This window comes from Talpa occidentalis, unplaced genomic scaffold, assembly GCF_014898055.3.
Source record: "Talpa occidentalis isolate TD23 unplaced genomic scaffold, MPIMG_talOcc4v2.1 talOcc4.15, whole genome shotgun sequence".
Lineage (NCBI taxonomy): Eukaryota > Metazoa > Chordata > Mammalia > Eulipotyphla > Talpidae > Talpa > Talpa occidentalis.
The window spans coordinates 71,423,523-71,451,203 of NW_023601543.1; the positions used below are offsets into that span (position 1 = coordinate 71,423,523).

Sequence of the window (27,681 nt, forward strand, 5' to 3'; positions counted from 1 at the left end):
AGCCTAAGGGCAGTACTGCTGTCAAGTCATCTGGCAAGATGAAGCAGGTATCTTATCACAAAGCTGTGGCCAACTAGGTACAAGTTTCTTTGCCTTTCCTTTCACTTTCTAACAACTCCCTGGGCTCATTCATGACTCTAGAGGTTGCATGTCTCTATCAAGTAGTAGCACTGAGCACTTGCTTGGGATTTGTTTTCTAGAAACTATTTCTAGTAAACTAGTATACTAGAAACTATTTCTAGTAAAGGTAATTTATTTCTATTTCTAGTAACCTTTACTAGACACCTTTACTATTTCTAGTAAAACCTTTACTATTTCTAGTAAATAGTTTCACGATCACATTGATAGATTTTTTTTCAGCAACCTGGAACAAATTTGGACTCAGTGAATAGAATGAATTTAAATACCTACTCTCACTTTTCATTTTTTGAAAATCAAATCAACTCTCACATTGTTGTTCCCTTGTCCCCACTGCCAAAGTCTATGTTTTTGGTTTTTCAGTTAACAGTTACTGAGGACTTACTATATTTTAGCCACCACGAGTCAAGTACTTTGTATTATCTCTTCTCATTCTATTAATAACCTCTGAGCTAAATACTATTATCTCTGTCCTACAGATGATGGCATTTAGGCTTGACTAGGTCAAATAACTTGCCCAGCACCATTGGTTCAGGGTTGCACAGCTGGTAAACAGTAGAAATCCAGAGACTGCATTCTGTGATAGAAACTTCTCTTTCTATCACACTATCTTAACTTTCTTCAGCAATTGGATCACAGTTTCCACCTCTGTCCCATTCTTTCACTAACCACTCATGGGATCATACATCCTTGCTCTCCCTCTCACCATGCACCTTTTTTTTTTTTTAAAGATTTATTTATTTATTTATACAAGAACCGGGGTACAGGTCAGATGTGCAGGAGGGTGAGAGGATTCACCAGAGACAGAGTGGGGAAGAGAACAGGCAGACTGACTGAAATACACTGCTGAGGGGAGCAGTAGGCGAGACAGGAGAGGTCTTCCGTGCCATGTGGGATTCTCGCTGGCCGGCCAGGATTGAACCCACGCTGCAGAGGCTGTGGACAGCTTCACAGTGCGGTGCTTAACCGCCTGCACCACCAGCGAGGCCCTCTCCATGTACCTTTAATTGCCTCCAGAATAGTCACAAACTGAGACTGAGCACTCAGAGCTATCCTCATGCACTACTGGAAACTCTGAATTTTCCCTTCTGATCAAACCCCACTTTTCAACACTATTTCATAAGGAGGGACTGTCCATTGGATATCCCACTAGGGCAGCATTAGAGAGCTTTTCCCATGCATGATCAGCAAGGTGGTAGAGGTAGTAGCCAGGTGGAAATGGCTAGAAAGATAATAGGTTGAATTTGAAGTGTTTATGGTACATTGCCAAGAGAGGTTAAAAATAGAGGTCTGGAATTTACACACCATATTTGCGTTGAATAGAACGATCATAGAACCAACAACATTTAAGAATTAATTTACAGAGAATAGATGAAGTTCAGAAGAGTGTGAAGGTTGGGACTGTAGCGGAAAATCATGCTTAAGGCAAGAGTGGCAGGACTTAAGTTGATAAAGGATGCTGATACCGTACGGCCAGAGAGGCGGGAGAATGATGTCACTCCATACAGTGAAGAAGCGACTCCAAAGGGAGAAAAGTCAAACCGTTGAATGCTGTAGGGAGGACAAGTCAGACAATTGATAAAACAATAATTTAGTTTTAGCAATCTCTGCAATAGCAGCTTCATTAAAGAAGAGTTGTCATAAGTCAGATTGTAAGTTAAGGAAAGAAATTCCACTGAGTGCAGATTACTCTTTAAATACTTTTGTAGTGAAAGGAAGGAGTGAGGGTAATATTGCTTTAAGGAAAATTTAGGGTCAAAGAAGAGATCATTTGGGGCTTCCCTAGTGGCGCAGGCAGTTGGGCACCACACTGTGAAGCTGTCCACAGCCTCTGCAGCGCGGGTTCGATCCCGGCCAGCCGGCAAGAATCCCACATGGCACATCAGACCGCTCCTGTCTCGCCCGCTGCTCCCCTCAGCAGTGTATTTCAGTCAGTCTGCCTGTTCTGTTCCCCGCTCTGTCTCTGGTGAATCCCCTCACCCTCAATTCTTGTATAAATAGATAAATCTTAAAAAAAGAAGAGATCATCGTTTGATTGTTTTTTATTGTTTTCAAGCTGGATGATATAAACAATCTTGTAGAGATTGTAGTGACCTTCTAAGTCAAGGGGCAGGCCTGAAGAAATGGTCCTTTGTTAACTTCTTCAGTTTCTTGATAGTAAGTGTTCCACACATTCTAATTTCACATTTTAAAAAACCTAAACTCAAGCTTTATTCAACTTTTCCAGAAACTGGAAATATAATGGATTCTTATTTTGTCATAGAAAACAAATCAGAAGAAACAAAACTTACTTTGGGTGAAATCTTAACAGGATTGGGCTTAATTAGACTTCCTTTGGCTAGGGATGGGTTTTGGAACTATGAGAAAACATTCAGACTGGCAGGCTATTGGCATTTGAAATGTCTGCCAACAAAGCTTTGACCGTCGGACAAAGGTTCAGACATTGGTCAAGGTTGGGAAGTTTGGCAAAAATAGAGGATGTGGGATCTGGGAATGTTATCAGGGCAGCAGGATGCAGTTATCACAGTGGTTGAGTAAGAACTATAATTGTTTCCTGAAGAGAAGCAGAGACCTAGTTACCTGGTCAAAACTATAATTAGAGCTGGTGACTTAATGCTGAATATTAAAGTAGAACTTATTAAATACTTTATGACTATAACTCAGTGGTTCTCAATCATGGCTGCACATTGAAATCACTCAGGGAGCTTTAAAAACCACTGAAGCCTGGATGTCACTCCTGGAGAGTCTGATTTAATTGGCCTAGAGAGAGACCTGGACATCAGGATTTTTACAAGTCTCCTTAGATAATTCTACTGGGTAGCAACATTGAGAACGATGACCCAAATCAGAATCTTTCCCAGAGGTGGAAATGAGACTGGAGGGAATCAGAAAGGTCTTAATATCCCCATAATTCTGGATTGCCTGGATAAAAACTCATTTCATCATTTGTCTGCTTCCCCCTCAACTGCATATTCTCTGACTTTCTATGAATCTTCAAATAACTTGCTCAGAAAAAGTCATCTACTTTTAAAAGAGAGTTCCTAACTTGTTATTACTTCTCAGTCCCCTTCCTACTCCATGACCCAGGAAGCGCTCATTTTGACATATTTTCTTGAAACTTTGTTCAGAATATTTCTTCTCTCCATTCTTGCTGTGACCCGCTCTGTATGCCACAAATAATTCAAAACCCAATTAACCACTACACATCTAATTGCCCTGGCCTCTGGTACTTATCCTCCTTGGGATTCTAGAATCATCTTCCTGACACATTTGTGTTAATATTACACAATTTCTCAGCCAGCCTCAAGTTTCATCATCACTTGAAAAATCCTCAGCTTGACATTCGAGGCCTTTGTAGTAGACTCTGTCACTGTCTCTTCCCATGAACTCTCACCTTGCTCGAGTTCACCTGAAGATACAGGTGGGAACAGTTCGCAACCTGTTGTTAAAGTTCATCTCAAGAGCACCTATGTTTCTTCTCTGTTGAAGAGATTTCCCCAATAACCTAGGACTAGCTGCCTGCAGATGCAACCCAGAAGTGCGGTGGTGTACTAACCCTTATTCTGCAGCTCACAACTAACAGGGAATAAGGCTTCAAAGATAAATACCCCAGCTTTCTCCTTCTCCAGTGGAATAGTTCTGCACTGTTTCATATGGTTTCCCAGGGTATTCTCTATAGGGACTGGACACCACAGAGATAACTTACTCATCAATAAACTCTTTTTGGGGGAGGACTTTTTTCCCTGCACTGTCTCATTTCTTCTTGAGAGTAATTCTCAAATAAACAACCTATACACACCTAAGTTCTTGTCTGTGAATCCACTTTGAGTGGAATACAAATTAACATGGCCTTCCATTATACATGATCTAAATTAACTTTAAAGCCCACACCACACCCACACGAAACTGGAAAATTTGAAATTCCCAGAGGATTTTCTCATCCCATGTATTATTCACATTATCCCCTTCCTTAGAAATCTTTGTTGCTTCTTGAATACCAACCTCATGTCCAGCCTCCATTCAATCATGCCCAGTGTTATCACCACCACAGAGGTCTCTAAATTATCTTAACTCTCATAACTCTTTGTATATTCCTCTCTTATTGGACCCACCCCTGGGTGTGTGAATTTGTATGCATACACATACATTTATAGGTGTAGATAGACGTATATACGCATAAATCATAATATGACTGTGCTGTTCAAAGTAGGTCAAAATAAAAACAAAAGCTTTTCCCACTGTTTAAACAAGCAGATTTGAGGAAAAAAGGATTTTTTTAAATGACAGAAAACAAATACAACTATTATCGGATGTAGACATGACATCTTTTTTTAAAAAGATTTATTTATTTATTTACATAAGAACCGGGGTACAGGCCAGATGCGTGGGAGGGTGAGAGGATTCACCAGAGACAGAGTGGGGAGCAGAACAGGCAACTTGAGGGGAGCAGGGGGCGCGACAGGAGAGGTCTGTGCGCCATGTAGGACCCTCGCCAGCAGGTCGGGATTAAACCCGCGCTGCAGAGGCTGCGGACAGCTTCACAGCGCGGCGCTCAACGGCCTGCGCCACCAGGGGAGGCCCTAGACATGACTTCTTAAGAGGGAAAAAAATACTGAAGGTTATCATTATTACCAACAGACTATTGTGTTAGAGAAAATTTTATGTTTCCAAAATAAGTACTAAGTTATAGGTTGGACATAATTATTATAAGTATAATTTTTAATATACTGATAAATATGGATGCCATTATTATACTTCCACATTTTGGTAGATCTATATTTAATCAGTTTTAGATAGGTAGGCAGAAAAATAAAACATGACTAGAACATGATTTTGAGGTATTCAATAAAAGATAGGACATTATTTTACCAAATCTATGTGGAAACTCACTTTTCCTTTGGGGAAAAAAGGAGCATAGTTTTGTCTCTCAAGATTGATTACTCCCTAGCATTTGGGGAAGCATTAAAATGACATACATAGTCATAGGTACAGTTAAGATCAACCTTTCTCTCTCATCTTATAAAATACTCAATCTTTTATATAGTGCTCTCAAAGTGCTTTTCAAATAGGATTCAATCCAACAACTATTTACTGAAACTCATATATACAAGACCTACTGTTAAGCTAAAGGGGTACAAATGTAAATAAAACAAGACCCTTGTCTTTAAGGAGTTTGCAGATACCCAGGACAAATTTATTTCTGACTGAGCTTTGTATGAAACTGGCTCTTTGCTAGCATGAAGGATTTTAAAAATCATGGCATACCTGCTGAAGGCAAAATTTTATTAACCCTCCTAATTTAGGTGTTTTAAGAGGCAATCATCAAGACATAGAAAAGAAGATGCTAGAGACTTACTTCCCAGTCAAATTTTAAAAGATAATTTAAATTTAACCAAAAGAATAGAAATTACTTTGTCATTTTGCTTTTGTACTAAAGAGAACCTTTGAAGACTTAATGGTTTTAAAACTAAAAAATCTCGGGGCCTCCATGGTGACGCAAGGGGTAAAAGCACGGCACTATGAAGCAATCCGCAGCTTCTGCAGCACGAGTTCGATCCCCGGACGGCCAGGGAGCTACCCACATGGCACAGCAGACCTCTCCTGTCTCACCCCCTGCTCCCCCCAGCAGTGTATTTCAGGCAGTCTGCCTGTTCTGTTCCCCGCTCTGTCTCTGGTGAATCCTCTCACTCCCCGCATACTTGTCCTGTATGCTGGTTCATGTATAAATAAATAAATCTTTAAAAAAAAAACTTAAAAAGCTCTTAATTATATATGATATTCAACAGATGGTTGGAATAGATACACTGAAATAGTAAAAATCTGTCTGAGACCAAAAAAACTACTCAGACTAAAACAGAAAAAAGTTCTGTTAAGCATGCTGGGAGAACAGATACAGACAACAGTAGTTGTAAAATTAACAGGAAGCACTGGTTCACCCAAGGCCATGCAGAAGATTTTAAATGCTATAACAAGCACTCCCCCAACCCCTTGCCACGGATTTGAGTAGTTTACTGCTTTCTTACTGATGATGCTTCCAGGGATACGCTATAATTCTTATCTGTTACTGGAGATATCCGGTTTCTAAATTGTCCTTGACTCATTAACACCACCCAATCCCTAGTTAATCCTGGCTTCTACTGATGTCAGCTCAGGAACACTAACCAGTTTAATAGAGACAGACTAGCCTTTTCAAGAAATAATGTTGGGCAAACTGGATATCCCCATGCAAAAAAAACAAAATGAATTTGTACCCCATCTCATACCATATACAAACATTAATTCGGAATGAATTAAACAGCTAAATGTAAGAATTAAAACTATAATTTTTATATAGATGTAAAGTTTTGTGATTATGGATTACGTAGTAGTTTCTTAAATATGACAACAAAAGCACAAACAACAAAAGGAAAAATAAGTTGAGCTCCATCAAAATTACAAACTTGACAAACACCTAACAAGAAAGTGAAAAGATAGCCCATTGAATAGGAGAAAATTTTTGCAAATCATGTATCTGATAAGCAATTAATATGCAGAATATATAAAGAGCTCTCACTGTTCAACAAAACCACAAACAGTCCAATTAAAATTAGAAAGACTCAAATAGACTTTTCTTCATAAAAGATACACAAAAGGTCAACAACCAGATGATAAAATGCTCAACATCATTAATCATTAGTAAAATGCAAATTAAAACCACACATTGCATATCACTTCACACCTCATAGGATGTTATCATTTAAAAACAGAAAATAAGAAATATTGATGGGGATATGGGGAATTTGCAACCCTCATAAATTGCTGGTGGGAATGCAAAATGGTCCAAACACTGTGGAAATCAGTTTGGTAATCCTTAAAAAAGTTAAATATAGAATTATCATGTAACTTAACAATTCCACTCCTAAGTATATACCCAAGAAAAATGAAAATATACACCAAAACAAAAGTTTTCACCTGAACGATTATAGTAACATTATTCATAATACCTAAAAAGCACAAAAGACCCATATCCACAAAATGATGTATAAATAGTATGTGGTACACTCACACAATATTATTTGCCATAAAGGGAATAAGACACATCCTACAACATGGATGAAACTTGAAAACATGTTAATTGAAATAAGCCAGACACAAAAGACCACATATTATATGATTCCATTTAATGAAATGTGCAGTATAGACAATTCCATAGAGATAGAAAACAGGTTAGTGGTTCCTATGGTTGGGTGTGAGGGAGAAATTTAAAGTGATTATTTAATTGGTACAGGAGTTTTGTTTGAGGTGATGAAAATATTGTGGAATTAGAGAGTGGTGATAGTTGCACAGCATTATAAATATACTAAAAAGCACTGAATTGTACACTTAATGGCTACTTTTGTTTTATATGAATTTTATCTTAATAGAGTTAAGCTCTTCAATAACATTTCTGATAGATTGTGAATTGTTAGATCTAAACGAGAATTACTTTTATTTTTCATGCTTAGAATAAGAACCACAGGTAAAAAGCACTTATTTCAAAATATAGAAAACATATAACTCATACTTCTCTAGATGAACTACAATTTATAAAATCATAGAGAAGCGTGAGCATTTGTGGTAAGTGCTGCAGGCTGGGTGGCCGGTGGCCAAGGCAGGGGAGGGGAGATTATAGTTAGAATTCAGAAAAGGTATATATCATCTCACATGTCAGATATAATAGTGTGTTTATTTTTATATTTTGGCACAGAGATGGCTGCCTACTCCAAAATCCATTTTTTCCTTCTTTTCTAGTAATAGGTCCCCTGATTGTTAGCAGAGCCTCAGACTACTTTTCCCAGGCTTTCCTCCAGCAAGCTGTGGTTTTGTGACTATGTTCAGGTCAATGATATGTAAAGAACATGTTGGCATGGTAACTTCTTAGTAGACATGTTCGAAAGGACATTTTATCATCCATCCCTTGTCTCATCTATCTTCCTGATGGCTGGAACATAGATTTGATAGCTGGAGCTACAGCAGTCATCTTGATTATATGGCAATAGGCTAATAGCAATGGTGGAGAAGAAAGATGAAGAATGTCCATGATAGGTCCTTGATGACCAAGGCCTTGCCAACCATGAGGATTCCATTCCCAGATTAATTATAAAAGAGATAGAAATGAACTTCTATGTTGTTCAAGGTACCAATACTTTGGATTGAATAAGACTGAGTGTCACAGACACACCTAATCTTACCCAACTAGGGCTTTTGTAACACATGGGAGAAAGATTAAAAGGATTTAAACATTCCAAAACTTTTTTTAAAACAAGTTAAAAGTGAAAGGGAATATGTATTTCAGAAGTGAGGAAGTCACATGAGGCCAGATCTTGATAGATAATCAATAATCACCAGGGAAGAAGCGAGGAAGTACCAAATGCTGTGTTTAAGTACAAGGCACTACTTGACTGCTTTCTTAGTACACATCTCATGAAGTTAATGAGAATTTTAAATTGTGTCAAATAACATTGTGACAGTAGAGTACTTCCACAGACAGAAATCTACTTAGATTGGATTTATTGTCTTTCAAAATGTATGTGGGACTATTGCCAACATATAGAAACCCTCTAGCTACCATATTAGTATCAAGTTAAAGCACAGAAAGAATCACCAGGGACAAAAACACCACATGCCTAAAGAATGTGCTCCTGTCTGATTGGTAGACATGTAAAAGATGTGACCCATTCTATAATTCTGCTCTCTGAGCTAGTTTGTTGCAGAATATTCACTATAAAATATTCTTCCATCCTGTAAATGTATGGAAAGAGAATGTGGAGCTTCTTTTAAGTAATATAAATGGACACTCATATTAGCTACAGAAAATGTGGATTAGGTTAGCATCGTGCTAAATGATGATGGCACTATCGACTTGCCCCACTTGTTAACCTGTCAAGTTTGTAGAGTCCTTGAATATACCAAGATGTGTCCCACCTTGGGCTATGGCCCAACTGTGCCTTCCCCCTGAAAGTCTCTCCATTCTCCTGTCAAATACACTGCAATACTGACTTAAATATTACATTGAAATAAAGTATTTTCTGAGACCCATACTATTGAAGGAAATAATCCACAGAAAGTGCTTAGCACAGTACTAGGAATATACTATGTGCTCAGTAAAAATCTGTGGCATGAATACACTGTCACGGTTCAAAAATGCAAAAAAAGAAAAATTAGCATGCAGGACACACTGAAAATTACACTTGGTAACAGTGAATTTTTCAAACATCTGCAACTGCATCGTGTCTCAGTGATTTTAGTAGAGATTTAAATAACGTACGTATGTATAAAACATATCTTAATTCTCTTATTTGAGTTACTACTCATATTTAAATGAAAAAAAACTTTGTCTAACTTCTCTTCAAAATAATTGTACATCATCAGTTTATGTTTCAAAGGAGCATCACACTATCTGCAGGAGTGACATGGCGTGTGAGGATGTGCATGGGATTCTTGGCAGTTAGGCAGACCTACGTCATCACATAATAATCATAGTAGCAGATTTAGGCATGAGTGTGTCTATGATACTAACATGTTCAATATAAAAGGAAAATTCTTTTCGTTATTATTTTAGTAAATTACTCAGCAGAATGTAACCTGCTAGCACAAAGTTTCTACTTGGTGAATATTGACAAAGCAGGAAATAGTTTCATGGCCCATATATTTGTTAATTGACTGGATAATGGAAAATAGAATTAGGACCTTATTTTGTTCTTTTATTCTTTTTTTTTCTTTCTTTATACAAGGACCGAGGTACGGGCCAGATGTGTGGGAGGGCGAGAATACTCACCAGAGACAGAGCGGGGAACAGAACAGGCAGACTGACCAAAACACACTGCTGAGGGGAGCAGTGGGAGAGACAGGAGAGGTCTGCCACACCATGTGGGTATCTCCCCAGCCGGCCGGGATCGAACTCACACTGCAGAGGCTGCGAACAGCTTCATAGCATAGCACTGCACTCAACTGCCTGCACTATGAGGGAGGCCCCTCACTGCTCTTTTATATTAACCAGGAGAATGCTATAGAGCTTGATTTTTTTTTAAAGATTTATTTATTTATTTATACAAGCACTGGATACAGTCAGAAGCGCAGGAGGGTGAGAGAATTCACCAGAGCCAGAGCGGGGAACAGAACAGGCAGACTGACGAAATACACTGCTGAGGGGAGCAGCGGGCATGGCAGGAGAGGTCTGTCGCGCCATGTGGGACCCTCGCCAGTGGCTGGGGATCGAAATGGTGCTGCAGAGGCTGCAGGCAGCTTCACAGCCCAGTGCTCAACCACTGCGCCACCAGGGGAGGCCCTAGAGCTTGATTTTTGATACTGATGATGCTGTGACCCATCTAATTTTCAAAACTGATTCTAGACATTTACATTCCTTATATGAATGAGAAGAGGCTATTGGACTTACAGAAAGTCTCTGAAGAAATAGTTTAGGGCCTCCCCTGGTGGCGCAGGCAGTTGAGCACAGCGCTGTGAAGCTGTCCACAGCCTCTGCAGCACTAGTTCGATCCTAGCAGGTGGGCAAGGGTCCCACATGGCGCGGCAGACCTCTCCTGTTGCGCCAGCTGCTCCCCTCAGCAGTGTATTTCATCAGTCTGCCTGTTCTGTTCCCCGCTCTGTCTCTGGTGAATCCTCTCACCCTCCTGCGAATCTGGCCTGTACCCCACTTCTTGTATAAATAAATAAATAAATCTTAAAAAAAAGAAATATTTTAGTGGTCCTATCAGGATCGAAATTGAGAATTATGTGTTCATCGTAAAGACTGGTGGGTGAGGTTGGAACTTGCATTGTTTGCTTACAATAGATGAAATTGTATATAATAAATATGTTCTTGATACCTCAAAGACTAAAGACTAGTCTTAATGAAAGATGATAGTATCTCCACATACCAGCTAAAATGGTGCTGCTATTTGGCAATAGAACAGTTTTCAATTCATTTGGCACTCCAGTTTTGAAATTTTGTGATTTGGGGGTGAATATGTAAATATAAGAAATATTCAAATTATATTTCAAATTCTAAGCTTATAGTAGGAGTTTATTAATATTTTGATGCTTTCATATTTAAAATAAATACAATGCCACTTTGTATGAAATATGACTTTACTGTGTAATGAATAGAGAGGGAAGAAACATAACTTTGTGGTTCTAGGTCACTAAAGGTTTTTTGGGGGGTATTTATTTTTGTGTAGGACTGGGGTGTAGGCCAGAGGTGTGGGGGGATGGTGGTGAGACAGAGTGGGGAACAGTACAGGCAGATTTACTGAAATACACTGCTGAGTGGAGCAGCAGGCAAGACAGGAGAGGTCTGCTGTACCATATGTGGGTTAGCTCCCTGGCCACAGTGGTGATAGTGCTGAGACTTAACCCCTAGGCCACCAGAGAGGCCCAGTATTTGTTATATAGCATAACTTAGCCCAAACTGACTGATAAAGAACCCAAGATGAATAAGATACTGGTGATGAAAATAAGACATGATCTGTGTTCTAAAGAACCTTATTTTATAATAGGGAAATAAACAACATACAATCACAGACAATATGTCAAAACTAATAGGATACATGGAAAGTACTATGATTACAGTGAGGAGAGACAAACTATTTAGGAAGTTTTGGGAATGCTTCGTGTAGGAAATGACACTGAATTTGAATTTTAAAGTCTATGTAAGAATTTAAATATTTTTTTAAAGGAGAACATTCTAGAAACAAATACAATTCAAAGTATAGAGGTATAAAAGGAAACTAATTTTTAAAGGAATAGCAAGAAGCATGATGTGTATGAGGGGATGTGTAACAACCATGTGACTATAATAGGGGAGGGGGTAGTCCGGAGATAAATTCAGAAAAGATGTTAGATTATGAAGGATCTTATATATCATGCTTGGAAGGTAGTACAGATATAGGTAGATCAAGACTCTAATTTTGCTTCTGCCATTAAGTATTCTCTCCTGAAAAAGAACATTAGTTTCTTCTTCTGTAGACTGGGATCGCTAACAGCTAGCTCATAGATTTGAAGAACAAGAGAGCATCTGGTGATCAATAAATCTCAGCTCTCTCTCTGACCCCTTATGCTAAGGAGGTGATATTTCATGTAATGGGATGTATTCAGAGTTTTTTTTTTTTTAAAGATTTATTTATTCATTTATACAAGCACCGGGGTACAGTCAGAAGTGCGAGAGGGTGAGAGGATTCACCAGAGCCAGAGCGGAGAGCAGAACAGGCAGACCGAAGCAGTACACTGCTGAGGGAGCAGCGGGCGAGACAGGAGAGGTCTGCGCGCCATGTGGGACCTTCGCCGGCAGTTGGGGATCAAACTGGCACTGCAGAGACTGCGGGCAGCTTCGCAACCCAACACTCAACCGCTGCGCCACAGGGGAGGCCCCAGAGTGTTTTTTAAGCAATGGGATGATGGGATCAAAATTCTGCTTCTAGAAATATCACCCTGGCAGCATTTGGAAGATGAATGGGGGGGGGGGTGAGATGATGAGCAGCTAGCCAGGAGATCACTGCTATAAAACAATCGAGGTTATCAGGATATGAGCTAAGGTGGTGATAGTAACTGGTTGTTCCCATTTCTTCTTCTAAATTCCTTAGACATCATGCGGGTATCTCAAAAACCTTAACAGGGTAGGGAAGCACAAGAGAACCATTTGGTTTCTGAGGTTTCAATTTCCCCAAAGTGAATTTGATGCTGATCCTTTGCATCATCACACTAGTTTATATACTGAACCATTGCTATTGCAGACGCTGGTACTTTCCATGATATGGCCTACTATGCCTCACCCTATGTTTCATGTCTTTCCCCTTCTCTATCACCACTTCTGTTTCATCCCCTTATGCTGCTAATCTGATTAACTGATCAGTGTTAAGATAATAGGACAAACCATTTTCATTTATTACAGCCCTCATGTTTGTTTACTGAAAACACTATCACTCCGAAAATATTATTACTGCTACTTATGTTTATTATTATTACGTATCAACTACGATGTTCAGTTTTACTTTTAAGAGCAATGTTCTCAAACTAGCTGTTTGTTAGAATTACCTGGGAGGTTTTTAAAATTCTCTCTGCCTGGGCAATACCTCACACTAATTAAATCAGACACTCTGGGAATGAGCAATGAGATACCATCTCACACTTGTGAGAATGGCCCATCTAAAAAAAGAACCCAGAAACAAAATGTTGGTGAGGTGTGGAAAAAATGGAACCCTCTTACACTGTTGGTGGGAACAGAAATTGGTACAGCCCCTATGGAAAATAGCATGGGAGTTCCTCAAAATGTAAAAAATAGATGTACCATATGATCCAACAATTCCACTTGTGTCTACCTGAAGTAAGCAAAAACACTAAGTCAAAGGGATATATGCTCTCCTATGTTCATTGCATCACCATTAACAACAGCCAAGTTACAGAAACAACCAAAGTGCCAACAACAGATAAGTGGATTAAGATGATGGGGTATATATACACAATGGAATACTACTTGACTATAAAAAAGATGAAATTTTGGCATTTGCAACAAGAAGGATGGAACCAGAGGGCATGATACAAGCAAACTAAATCAGAAGGAGAAAGTAAAACACAAGATGATCTCACTCATATGTGGAATATAAAGACGCAAAACAAAAGAACAGACAAAACTACAACAAAAGAAACCCTTGAAATCTAACAACAGAATTGAGGCTACCAGGGAGGAGGGTCGGGGTGGAGAACAAAGAGGAGAGTTAATAGACTATGGTGGTTGGGGCCTCCCTGGTGACAAAAGGTGTTGAGACACAACACTATGAAGCTGTCTGCAGCCACTGCAGCATGAGTTCGATCCCCAGCCAGGGAGCTACCCATATGGTGCAGCAGACCTCTCCTGATTCACCCGCTGCTCCCCTCAGCAGTGTATTTCAGTCAATCTGCCTGTTCTGCTCCCCGCTCTGTCGCTGGTGAATCCTCTCACCCCCTGCACCTCTGGCCTATACCCCAGTTCTTGTATGCATAAATAACACGTACTGAAACATTGTATTATATAATTTACCCTTTTAATAGGACTTGATGGCCTTGATATGTGACAAGCTATGTTGCACTGAAGCTTATAAAAGAACACCAAGCAAACCAAAGTATAATTGCAATTAGCAATGTTAAATTAACACTTAATAGAAACCAAGCAAGGTAAACCCATTTAGAATAACCTACTATCTGAAAAGGAGGAATTTATAATCAAATTAAAATTCATCTGCAGAATGAAAGAATGCCAATAACACACATTACCTTTCTCTCACATACAGTTCTGCATACAAAAGAAATGTCAAACTCTATTTCACTTACATTTTAGTACATGGAGGTTTGATATATGGTGGCAGAATTATTATGAAAAGTTTAATTTCTTATTTGTGGCCAGTTCCATGCACACTGTGACTTTTCATACTATGTTTTACAACAGCAAGGATATGATGGAAACTTGGTGGAATTCAACTTTGAGGGGTGAAAACTAATGAAGAGGTAATTCTGGCACCATGTTTGGGTGGCAATTCTGGGAGCACTCTGTACAATTCCCTAGAGGTTCTGGGGGAATCACTTCTCTCTTTTTTTTTAATTTATTTTTATTTATTTATACAAGCATTGGGTACAGTCAGAAGCGTGGGAGGGTGAGAGAATTCACCAGAGCCAGAGCGGGGAGCAGAACAGGCAGAAGAACCAAAGTACACTGCTGAGGGGAGCAGCGGGCGGCAGGAGAGGTCTGCGCACCATGTGGGACCCTCCTCCGGTGGCCGGGGAGCAGCTGGGGATCGAACCGGTGCTGCAGAGGCTGCGGGCAGCTTCACAACCCAGAGCTCAACCGCTGCGCCACCAGGGAGGCCCGGAATCACTTCTCTTGCTCATAGTAATGCACCTTGAGAGTATCAGCTTTCCCTCCTTCCCAGTTTTACTTATTTTTTTCCCAATATTTATTTATTTATTTATATTTCCCAGTTTTACTTTTTTTTTTTTTTTTTTTTTTTGCATTTTCACCATTGCTTCTTGGGATCACTTCCAGGCTATGCACACAGTGCTCATCTAGCACCCTTCTTGAGCGAAGTCAAGCTAAAGCAGCTTTTTAATAACCCAGCGACACCCATCATGGCAAAAACATCAGTTTAGAAAAAAGTTTTTACTTTCCTCTTATCAGCAGTTAGCTCTGCTGCAGAAATATCCACTTAGATCTATTCACTTTTTTTTTTCATTCTTTGTATGTTTGTTTTTGGGGGTTCAGGAAAAAAAAACAGGTTTACAGCACTACTAAAGTTAAATGCATTTAATGCCAAACTCTAATAACTTATTATTGATTTTAGGATCCCTTAGTTCAAATGTATTGGATATGTATATTTATAGATAATTTCAAATGCACAAATTTGACTTGGTTGGGCAACATATTAGGTTTAGTGCTTCTGACTTAAAAATTGCAGTCCAGGGCCTCCCCTGGTGGCGCAGCGGTTGAGCGCTGGGCTGTGAGGCTGCGGGCAGCCTCTGCAGTGCCGGTTCGTTCCCCGGCTGCTGGCGAGGATCCCACCAAAAAAAAAAAAAATTGCAGTACATGTAATAATGGACATCTGTGAGGTATTGTTAATTATTTCACATATTCAACAACTTTGTGAAGTAAATGCAGAGAATATATTTATTCTCACTTTTGAGATTATCCAACTTGAAATCAGAGTGGTAAACACGGGGAGCTAATGTTGTGCAAAAGGGACCAGGGGCTAGCAGGGCTGGTGAGACTTTTTAACAGTCCCCCTCGTAGTCAGGGGGGAAGGAGAGAAGGATGGACAACTCTGAAGTTAAAAGATCCTTAGATCTAGAAGAGACTTTGCAATCATTGTCGCCCACTGTTTCATTCAACAGGTCTTTGTTGAGTGCTCTTAATATGCCAGGCAATGTACAAGGCATTGTAGACATAGTGATAGTGGGCAGTTACATGAAGTAAATTTGGAGGGAAGAAGAAAGCAGTTCCCTAGGAGGGGAATGTTACAGCAATTTCAGACCCTGATAAAGAGGAAGTCTGTAACTAAAATTATCATAACCATGAGCAGACATAGCCATGTGGACCAATGGAGCAATGATTTTTAAACTGACCAGTCAAATCAATTTGAATCCCTTGTCAGCCAACTAGGGTAATGCTTTTTAAACCTGCCAGTCAATTGAATTTATTAATTAGAGACTGTAAATCAACATTTGGTATTTGGGTGGATTCAAAATTGATAGATACAGTAAAATAAATTGATTTGATGAATATTTGTCCTTGAACAGAATGCTTGTCTGACTGATTTGGAAAGTTGATATTAGAACATTTCAGAATTACTGTGATTTTAATCATCAATACTCCAGCTCAGCAACTATACGACCCGAAAGCAGGGGACTACGGTCTTTGTAGCTCATCAGAAGGAAATAAATAATGATGACTTGGTCTTCCTTATGGGTTTCATGAGTCAGCAGCTAAAGCCTATTAATTTTTCCATAAATAGAATTTTAAAAAGCCTGGGTCTTGGAAAGGAAAAGGAGGGGGACTATGTCTTGGATTTAATCAGCCACTATTCTCCTACAATAGTGTTTATCCAGTATTTACCTTGAAAAGTAAGGAAAACACTATTGTTACTCTCTGCCACCTGTTAACTGAAGGAACTGGATTCTGATGCATTCTAGCTTTCTTACACCCACAATGAAAATTCGAATCAGGTTTTTGATCTCTGCCTTCTCAGGTCAAGAACAGCTTGCCAAGCAAAGGTCAGTTTTACAATTTTACCCTGCTTTATCCCCACCTGCACTTCACTCCTACATCCTTTGGTGAAAACTGCATGACTTTGAAGTTGAAGGTTGTACTCAGGCAGGCAGAGCAGCTTTACTCCCACCCTGAGTTGGAGAGATAATGGATTCTGCAGAGCAGGTGTCCAATTGACCAAGGTCATGGAACAATGACTCAGTGTAAATATCCAAATTGCAGTTGTGGACAAACTCAGTACATGACAGGTGCAGTGGATGATTGTCCTTTTGTCTAGTTGTCACAGTGATCTGAGGCTACAGAACAACTCAAATGAAGAAGCCTGCCTTAGAAGGTTATATCTTCACTAATCCTGCAGCAACCAGCAGGCTGGCATTACTTGGTGTGAATTTCTGCACTGGTGTGTCTAGATGATTTTCTTTCTCAGGCACTATTTGTTCGGGGTTGGGGGGGGAACGCAAAGTGGAAAAATGAAGTCAGTTTTTTCCTGCCATTTCCAAGGATGAATACTTGTGAAGGACAAGCAGACAATCTCTCCTTAGAAACAGTCAGTCCAAAGAACATAGGAAGTCCTTCAAGAGTTGCAAATAGATGGTAACTTCAAGAAAGACACAAGTAAGAAAATGGGAAGACTCTGCTTCTGGGAAAGAACAGGAATTATAATCAATGAATTACAAGTTCATGATTCTCAGCACTGTACTGAAATTTCAGTGTGAGCCAATGCCTGAAAGTCAAAGGCAAAGACATCAAATACGTGCCAGGTATGAGTGATTAAAATTTAAAAAAAATGCATTTACATTACTGGGATTTAAATAGTCATACACACAGACACACATAGTTGATGAGGTTAAAAATTTTAGAAAACTACTTGAATTTAATATAGAGTAAGGATGTGTATACGAAAATAGTTTGTAACATTTTTTTCTGATTTCATAGATGAAAAGGCTAATGTAATGTTAAATGCTGTGCTCAATGCCAAATCATTAGAAAGTGAATGAGTATAAACCCAAGTTGCTTTATATTTTCTGTGTGGCAAAGAGGTCAGCAAACATTTCTGTAAAGGGCTGTTTGAGAGATAATAATAGCCCTTGAAGGACTTAGAACAGGGTATACATACTAATATTGGCATATAGAATTTTCCCCCATTTCATAATTAAGGAGGTGAGGCTAAGTGACTTATTCAGTGTTATATTTTTATAGAGTGGAAGAGCCCAAATTCAAAGCCATGTCTTTTTACTGTTACATAAGTTCTTTTGGCATTTTAACACAGCACCTGTAGCATGCTAAATATCAGAAAAGGCCTCCAGAAATTTCTGAATATAATGGAGTCCACCAACTTCTCATCCCTCCAGGGCCAGGATAGCAATAGTTGTGAAGGAACGCCTGTTCTCTGTGTTGTAAGTAGAAGCCATATCCTTCTCCTCTTTCTCTAAAGGTACAGTTGGCCAAAAAAAAATTTTTAAGTGCCTACTATGTGCCAGACATTGTCCTAGTTGCTGGGATATAGTGACAAATTCCTTACCATCAGGGGACTTATATATTAGTGGGGGGTAGACAATAAGTATCAACTGACTAAATAAATCCTATCAGGTTCTGATAAGTGTTAGGAAGAAAATAAAAGAGGGTAGTATAATTGAAATTGGTGCTGGCAGTTTAGGGCGGGGCCTGAGTTAGGCTGGGTTTTTCAGCTAGGCTGGTTGGTGGGTTCTTTAAGTAGGAAGATTGCTGAAGTAGCAATAAGGATACCCAAAGTAGTAGCTTGAATATCGGAAATGGTGAATGGTGAAATGAGATAATATTTCCAATATATATTATTGTTATAGACCAGATGACCATTCAGTGTCTGGACTCCGGGCTAAGAAATGTGTACATGCAGATAAAGAATGTGGCAGCTTCTGGGGGGGTGGTGGTGGGTAAAGGTAGGCTTTCCTAAAAGAGACAGAATAATGGTAGTGCCAGTATAGAATCACTGCCTTACCCTAAAGTTAACTTACAATATCTTTTTAAAAAGGAAAATAAATAATGGTTGATACACCCAACACTTACCACGTGCAAGCATTTTACATGAATTATCTCACACATGAGGATCACCTCACAGAGACTATTATCCACATAGTACAAATGAAGAAACTGAGGCATAGGTGGTTTAGACAGCTTTCCCTTGGAGGACTGAAAAATGTCAATCCCTCATGATATCCATGTCCTAATCGCACAACCTGTGAATCTGCTATATTAAAAGGTAAGGGACTTTGCAAATGTGATTTAACTAAGAATTTTGAGATGGGGAAATTACTCTGGATTAAAAGGTTTTTTCATCATAAAGATTGTTAAAAGAATTAGAAAGAAGATAGAAGAGGTCAGAGTGATGTGGCCAGCAGCCAAGGGATACAGGCAGCTTCTAAAAGCTGGAAAACTCAAGGAATTAGATTGTCTCCTAAAGCTTCCAAAAGGAATGTAACCTTGATTTTAGCACAGTGAAAATGATTTCAGACTTCTGACCTCCAAAACAGTAATATAATAAGATTGTCTTGCCTTAAGCCACTATATTAGTGGTCATTTGTTACATCAGCAATAGGAAACTAATACACTGCCTAAGGCCAAAGAGGTACCAAGTATTAAGGTCAGGTTTAAAATTGAGACAATCTGGTGCCAGTGCCAGAGATATTTTTTTTTAAGATTTATTTCTTATTTATACAATAGGTGGGGTACAGGCCAGAGGCACGGAAGGTTGAGAGGATTCACCAGAGACAGAGTGGGGAGCAGAATAGGCAGACGGACCAAAAACACTGCTGAGGGGAGGGGAGCAGTGGGCACGACAGGAGAGGTCTGCCATGCCATGCAGGAATCTCCCTGGCTGGCCGGGAATCCAACCTGCGCTGAAGAGGCTGAGGGCGGTTTCACAGTGCTGTGCTCAACCTGCTGCGCCACCAGGGAGGCCCCAGAGATTTTTTTTAAAGATTTATTTATTTATGCATACAAGAACTGGGGAACAGGCCAGAGGTGGGGGGGTGAGAGGATTCACCAGAGACAGAGTGGGGAACAGAACAGGCAGACTGACCGAAATATGCTGCTGAGAGGAGCAGCAGGTGAGTCAAGAAAGGTCTGCTGCGCCATGTGGGTCACCTCCCCTGCTGGGGATTGAACTAGTGCTGCAGTGGCTGTGGATAGCTTCAGAGTGCTGCATCTTAACCCCTTGTGCCACCAGGGAGGCTCCCAGTTCCAAAGATTTAACTACTGTGTTATAGGGTCTCTCAGAGGCAGAATAAAATGTTAAATGCAAAATAAGTGTACCAAGATTTTCTTCTTATGCTCAGAATTCCAGCTCCCAGAGAAATTAAAAAAAAAAAAGGAAAGAGGATTCTGTGCCAGGGCCTCCCCGGTGGCGCAGGGCTGCGAAGCTGCCCACAGCCTCTGCAGCGCCGGTTCAATCCCCGGTCACCAGCGAACGTCCCACATGGTGCGCAGACCTCTCCTGCCGCCCACTGCTCTGGGGAATTCTCTCACCCTCCCGCGCTTCTGACCGTACCCAGTGCTTGTATAAATAAATAAATAAATCTTAAAAAAAAAAAAAAAAGAGGATCCTGTACCAGTTAACATATGCCAATCCTCTTCCCTGTTCCCTTTGCTGCTCCACCTCTTCAGTCTTGGACACAAGATATCACTAAATAAACCTCAATTTAGAGATGACTAAAGGGTTATTTTGAACTTATCCAGCTGGTTGGTAAAACAATCTGCTAGTTACACAAGTGGCAGGTGGTAATGTGGGGACACTGATCTTAGGGCCTGTGCGGTACTCAAGGAAGGAGGCTGTGTGCCAAGGGAGGACCAAAGGAGCCAGATTTCCTGAAACCTGGAAATTTCCTGCATATTTCTCATCTTTCTCTTAGGAAGAAGGAGAGAAGTGCTAATTACACATTAACCCAATGTGATACCTCCAGAAGAGTGCAAGAGCCAACTGTAGCAAACTTTTAGTTCCTCTAATTATTCCCAATATGAGCCACTTTTACAGCCTGCTGGCTGCGCGAGGCTCGCTGACATTTTCTAGGACACAGTGGGCACTCATACATATTAATTGAATTAAACAGAACGCTTAAGATAGCATCCAGAGAGCAGAGCTTTGCAAACTTTAGGGTGCATACAAATTCCCTAGGTATCTGGTTAAAACACAGATTTAGAGTCAGAGTTCTGGTGGCTGCCTGACTTGGGGTAGTTCTACGAAGTTCCCATAGGATGCCGATACTGCTGGCTCATGGTCTGTATTTTTCAAGGTCCCTTGAAAAATGAGACCTCCTTATGCCTAGACAAAACATGCCATTCAACTTTTACTTAAAGTTTACAAAAATGACATAGAAGTAGATTTTTCCCCATTGGAGAACCTCTGCTCGCCAGCGAAGGGAGCCAATTCATGCCAGGGTTCATGGCAAGAGTGGGAACCGTGCCCCAAATTCCGGCTCCCTGAACTCTGCTCTCATCTTCCGGAGACAAGGAAGGTGTAATGAGAGGGAGGAGGGACGTATCCAGGGGCTCCCGCGCCTCCGTTCCTGCCCCACTTCCAGCCTTTAAGGAGCATTTGCCCCCTTGCGAAGCGCGGAGGTCACGGGCAAACACACTGGCGCGCCGCGCCCTTGCCCGGGCGGAGGCGGCCGCCGCGCGTGCGTGCACTCTCAGTATAAATAGATCCCAGGCGGCGGCCACTGGACAGAGCCGGGCTGCGGGCACCGCCGGCCATGGCGGGCGAGGACCACCGGTGGCAGGGCAGCATCCTCTACAACATGCTCATGAGCGCTAAGCAAACACTGGCGGCTCCGGAGGCGCCCGAGGCTCGGCTGGGGGGCTCGTGCTGGGGCTGCTCCTGCGGCTCGGAGCCCCCGGTGGGCAGAGAGGGGCTGCCGGGGGGGCGTGCAGTGGCGCTCCTCTACCGCTGCTGTTTTTGCGGTGAAGACCACCCCCGGCAGGGCAGCATCCTCTACAACATGCTCACAAGCGCAAAGCAAATGCAGGCGGCCCGAGAGGCGCCCGAGACGCGAGTGGGGGGCCCGTGCTGGGGCTGCTCGTGCGGCTCGGAGCCCGGAGTGGGCAGAGAGGTGGGCACAGAGGCACTGCCGGGCGGCCGGGCCACGGCGCTCCTGTACCGCTGCTGCTTTTGCGGAGAAGACCACCCGCGGCAGGGCAGCATCCTCTACAGCTTGCTCACCAGCGCCAAGCAAACGCACGTGGCTCCGGAAGCCCCCGAGGCGCGGCTGGGAGGCTCCTGGTGGGACCGGTCCTACTGCGCGCAGAGGCCGGGGGGCAGAGAGGAGCAGCTGGGCGGGAGGGTCGTGGCGCCCCTGTGCCGCTGCTGCTGCTGTGATGAAGACCACCCGCAGCCGGGCGGCATCCTGTACCACAAGCCCGGGAGCGCAAAGCAAACGCACGCGGCTCCCGAGATGCCATCGGGGGCCCCCTGGTGGGACCCCCCGTGTGGCGCGGAGCGCCGGGTGACCCTCAAAAGTCCACAGGTGGTCTGCGAGGCAGCTTCTGCGGGCCTGCTCAAGACGCTGCGCTTCGTCAAGTACTTGCCCTGCTTCCAAGTGCTGCCCCTCGACCAGCAACTGGTGCTGGTGCGCAGCTGCTGGGCGCCGCTGCTCATGCTGGAGCTAGCTCAGGACCGCTTGAACTTTGAGACGGTGGAGACCTCGGAGCCCAGCCTGCTGCAGAGGATCCTCACCACCAGGCGGCAGGAGACGGCGGGAGAGGAGCCGCCGCCCCTGCCCACGGGGCCGCTACACTTGGTACCACCACCCGAGGCTGGGCGTCTGCCTTCGGCTGCCGAGGTCCAAGCCATCAAAGGCTTCCTTGCCAAGTGCTGGAGCCTGGACATCAGCACCAAGGAGTACGCCTACCTCAAGGGGACCGTGCTCTTTAACCCGGGTAAGGGGCGCCGGCCTGGGGCTTTGGCATTCCTTAGCTCAGAAAAGCATTGGACAGTGCCCACCCCGGGCTCAGGTACTGAAGGTTTTCCGTGCTCAGGGCAGTATCAGGGGCCAAGTGAAGACTTGCCACTGACAGCAGAGTTGGGGCTGCTCCAGAAACGCTCTGGCAGCGTGGGTGGGCTGCTGTCACAAAGTCAGCCAAAGGTGGGTTGAGGGGAGTTCGTTGAAGTTTCCACACTGTTCTGTCAGTACAGGAAAGTTTGTGCCATTAAAGGATATGACTACTCCTTCTCCTTTAGCCTTTTACATAGTGACATAGCTTTTTAAAAAAAAAAAAAAAACTTTGTGTTCACTGCCAATTCTGCAATCTATCTGAAACCCATTCCTGAAATTTACTAGAACATTTTGGTTGGAGGAAATGTATTAAGGCTGTCAGGAAAGGAATCTTTGTTAAGAACCCATCTAGAGAGCAATCCTGGGGACACCGTCAGACAGGATACTAGATTTAGAGTTGAATGGTCATTTTTATGGTCCTAAGGAGCTGGCCTGTCTCATCCTCCAAGTCTTTGAGTATCTGGCTAGTAAAGGGGCAGGAAAAAAAAAAAAACACTAGGGACAGAAAGCAGGAGCGCTATACTTTAGAGACCGAAGAGACCTTCTAGTCACCCCCTGTGCAGGTAGCCTAGTCCCAAGTGACCTTTCTGCAACATAAATGACCAGGGAGTCATGGATAATGGGTCCCCTGGCTCTTGGACCCAGTGGGATGTCGGCTGCACCACACTCTCTTGGTTGCTGGACACTCGTCCCACACAAGGCAACAAAATCATAGAAGACCATCTCCCTGAACAGCCCAGCACCCGGTGGAGTATGTTCTCCTACTAGAGTCATCTTTCAGCATCTTTCCAAAACTGTCACAACTGGGCAGGAAAGTTCCAGGCAGCTTGAGTTGGAGTAGTTTTGCTAATGCTCCCTCCACAGCTTTTCCCCCTGATATCAGGAGTCTCAGGTTATGTCCCTAGCTTCTGCTGAGCATTTTTGAAGGCTATAGAGCAGTATTAAGTGGGAAATTCATGCATTTAGTACTCACGTTTCAGGGTGTAGAGACTTCAGCTCATCCCAGTGATCCTTGTGGGCCAGCTTTTCTTTTATCACTGTCTTCCAAACGTGCCTGTGCATATGAAGCACTGGGGATGGGGCAGCTTGTTTAAAGTCTTTCCAGGCACCTCCCCTAGAGGTTCTTATTCAGCAGCTCTGGTCCAGGGTCTGCAAATCTGCATTCCTTAATAAGTACCCCCAGGTGGTTAAGGTCACTTGGAAAAGTGTTTGCTCGCTCCTTCAGCCACAGTTATTAAGCATCTACTGTGGGCCTGGTTCTGCTGGGATACAAAGGTGAGACAGCTCAGCTTCCAGAAGTTTACATTCCACTAGTCACCCCATTTCCATCACCCTGTTTGCATACAGTATCTCTCACAAACACACACCTCTCCCTTATTCAACTGTCTTTCCAAATCTTCTCTTAAACACAAATGCACCTCACTTAGAGGAAAAGAAATGCATGTTAAATGCATGGCCTGTCTTTGTTTTTATCCTTTTGCATTCCCTGATCTTTATGTTGAAACTTTTAAGGTAAAGATTTTTTTTTGTTTGTTTTTAAAGCAACTGGGGTGGGGATGTCGATAAGGAGGGGTGTGGTAGGAAAGCAGAGAAAAGTGATGTTTCTTACCCTCAGCAGTAAAGCTGGATCTCAAGCCTGGACAATAAGCTATTAATAAGATGTTAATGCTTAGACTGGGGCAACCAATTGGTATAGGAACTAGAGATGTTGTTTTATTTTCTTCTCCTTTCATTTGACAGATGACGCTTGCTTATGATAGAAATGACTTGCCTATTGCCATTTTTTTTTAAAGAACACTACATCGTTTTGCTACTCTGTGATGATTAGTATGATTCTTTCAAAATGCTTTCCTGTTGCAATTTCTAGAAAAAAAAAGGGAAGGGAAATTATTGCAATAACCATGGATCTCATTTAAAAAGAACAGTAAATTGGTACTCACTTAAATACAGATTAAATAACTTTAGTGTAATATTACTGTCATGGAGGGTAAGACTTTTTTAAACAGCCTCCCCTTACTCTCTTCTTTATAAAACTTACAAGCACATCATCTTTCCTGCATGTGTTTAGATCACTTTTACTTAGGTATCACACTGTACTGCAAGAACGTCATGCGTTTTCTATTAGAAAAGTTACTTTTGAACCATGGTGCAATCCGTGAGGTTTCACGTTTACTTTTTAACCTTTTAATGACTGTAAGAGGATGCTATCAAAGGCTTCTTCCTTCAAAACAGTGTTTTTGCAAGATTCCCAGGGAACACTCATTAGAATCCCTTTACTTTCACCTTCCTCAACACAGAAATCAAGATAGCATGGGTTAAGTGGCCACTGTTATCCTTCAATTATTATAGGATGCTAGACTAACATCAGCCAGTAGGCAAATAATGAAAGGCTCTACAGTCACAGTTTGGGGTTGTGTTTACAACCATCGTGTAGCTGATCATTATAAGGTGGGAAATTTGAGGGAGGATGGTATAACATCTGTCATCTGACAAAACTTCTCATTATGCATATCTTCATATTTGTCCAGACAGTGAACTGGAGCAATGATTCATTAAGTGGCATTCTACTATCACGGTGACTTAAGGGTACATTTGTTGGCTGGGGACCTGTCATTTCTAAAGGTGAGGATCCAAGTATAGTGAAACTATGCAATAATTGTATGGTGTTTTATTCTTGGAAGCATTGCTTCTGAAAACTTAGCACAGGTTCAACATTTTATCGTCGCCCTGGAAAGCCCTTTGGATCAGGAAGTTTGAGCTCTTGTGGAAACCTGGGATAGGGCACAAATGGATATATTTTAGAAGCTAGCAAAGGACTCTTGAGTGAGTGAGCTGTTTATGACAGAGTTTTCTCCCTTCTCTTCCAGACCTGCCAGGCCTGCAGTGTGTGAAGTACATTCAGGGACTTCAGTGGGGAACTCAGCAGATACTCAGCGAACACGTCAAGATGACACACAGTGGGCACCAGGCCAGATTCGCCCAACTGAATAGTGCCCTTTTCCTGCTGAGATTCATCAATGCCAATGTCATCGCTGAACTGTTCTTCAGGCCCATCATTGGCACAGTCAGCATGGATGATATGATGCTGGAAATGCTCTGTGCAAAGTTATGAAAGCGTGGGTGCCACACAAGTGCAGTTCACCATGAAGGAAAGATAAGGCGCTGTGTGCAGAGTGTAAAATAGTGTAAAATAAATTTTCATATTATTTTTACATGCAGAGTAATTTTGTATTCAATTAAAAAGAAACCTTAGCAACAGACAATTAGAAAATCCTCTGTTCTGTACTGTTCCATTGTGAAGGAAAATATTGGCCAACAGTAAACGCACCTCTAGATCTTTAAAGAATGGGCAGGAACTGTGCTAATAAGTGATTTTCATAAGTTTAGGGACTCTGCATTAACTTGCTAAAATCAAATTTGCAGTATGAAGTTACAATAAACATTAAGGTGTTAACCATTAACTTGTTGAAAAAAGTTTCATCAGAGTTTAAGTGAGGCTTAAAAAAAAAACTAAAAACTTGGCCAACATAAGCGAAAATCATCTTCATGGGTAGCAAATTTTAATATGACATGCCAGTGTCGGTTAGGGTTGACTTTGTTAATTTCATTTCTACTTCCAACAGTTGTATGGAAGAGTCTTTGTACCAAGTAGTACAATGTGTGATGGTAAAGGCACCTGAAAGGTTTTCCAGTTTTACTTTGGGGTTTTTCTACACAAAGTTCAACAAGAAATGTACATCCCATGAGATATAGTTCCAGAAAGTGTAATATCATTATGAACTCCTAGTTCTATCCCACCTTTTAGATCCATTATATGTGTATGTAATATATATATAATATGCAATATATATATATACACACACATTACATATATACCATGTATAACTCATAGTGAGTAATCACGGCATGAAATCATAAAATGATTTTATTGTTGGTTCCCGCAGCCCCTTTAAATGTAATCTGTACAATTAATTCTTCCTTATCAGATGAAATTCAGGGCCCTACATGTCCATTCACTTATGTAATAAGCGTAATAAACTGCCCATTAGTGATGAATAATTCTGTCCAGGGTAATGACCCATCACAGGGAGTTAAATTTTCTTTTGTGCAGACCCCTTTGGCAGTTGAGTAAATTCTATATACAGCTCAGATCAGGCTCTTGGAAGAGTGCAGCAAATAACATTTGTAGGATTACAGAGAAAGTTAAGTCAAAGTGTAATATCAAAGACGTTAAATTTTAAAAGTACTTCAAAATGTGGGATAATAATGAAACAGGGCTATAGCAGGGGCTATAACCCTCCAAGGACAGCGCCCAATAGAGAACTGGTCACTGGGTTTTCACCTGTGTGCACAATTGCAAGATCTCTCAGGGTCAGGGAACAATGGGGCTTATATAACAAACAGGGGAAACAAAGCGTTCCTAAGGTCACGGATGACCGGCTATCTCACCCTAGAGTCCACAGTGTCCAGAAGTCCCAAACAAAAGGCCGCTCCTCCAAGATGGCTCCTCCAGCCAATGAGGGCCTGGAGCTCGAGGCGGCTGGCAAGCGGCTGACAAGCAGCCGGAGGCATCCACCAGCGGAGCGGCTGAGATGATGCCCAGCAGCCAGAAGCCACAGTCTAAAGGCTGGATAGACAGCCCTGGATGCCGGACCAGACAGCAAGGAGGCAACTGCAGGGATGGTCAGATAAACAGCTCTTTGAGACACCAGGCCCGGGGCCTTTAGTGCGCTTTTCAGATGGAGCCCGGTGCAGCCGCATGGTGGCTGCAAA

General features: G+C 41.8%; 2 protein-coding genes across 5 annotated transcripts in view; one reads left to right on the forward strand and one right to left on the reverse strand.

The window, feature by feature from the left end:
- The window catches only part of GK (glycerol kinase), a 342,820-nt gene extending 318,815 nt beyond the window's left edge, over positions 1-24,005 (reverse strand). For 2 of the 3 annotated variants that reach the window (XM_054695793.1, XM_054695794.1), the window contains exon 1: positions 23,882-24,002. The gene's annotated coding sequence lies outside the window, so the exon portion shown is untranslated. Of the gene's footprint in view, positions 1-23,881 lie in introns of all 3 variants that reach the window. The other variant, XM_054695801.1, reaches the window with a different exon arrangement.
- NR0B1 (nuclear receptor subfamily 0 group B member 1) lies at positions 21,601-26,707 on the forward strand. Of its 2 annotated transcripts, none has more exons than XM_037512569.2 (2): positions 21,601-22,792; positions 25,776-26,707. In XM_037512569.2, the coding sequence occupies exons 1-2, from the start codon at positions 21,610-21,612 to the stop codon at positions 26,018-26,020; spliced, it is 1,428 nt and encodes a 475-aa protein (XP_037368466.1). In that variant the 5' UTR covers positions 21,601-21,609; the 3' UTR covers positions 26,021-26,707. The 2 variants fall into 2 exon arrangements, with proteins under 2 accessions (XP_037368466.1, XP_054551777.1); XM_054695802.1 differs by lacking the exon at positions 25,776-26,707 and adding an exon at positions 25,437-25,769.
- The last annotated feature ends 974 nt before the right edge of the window (positions 26,708-27,681 follow it).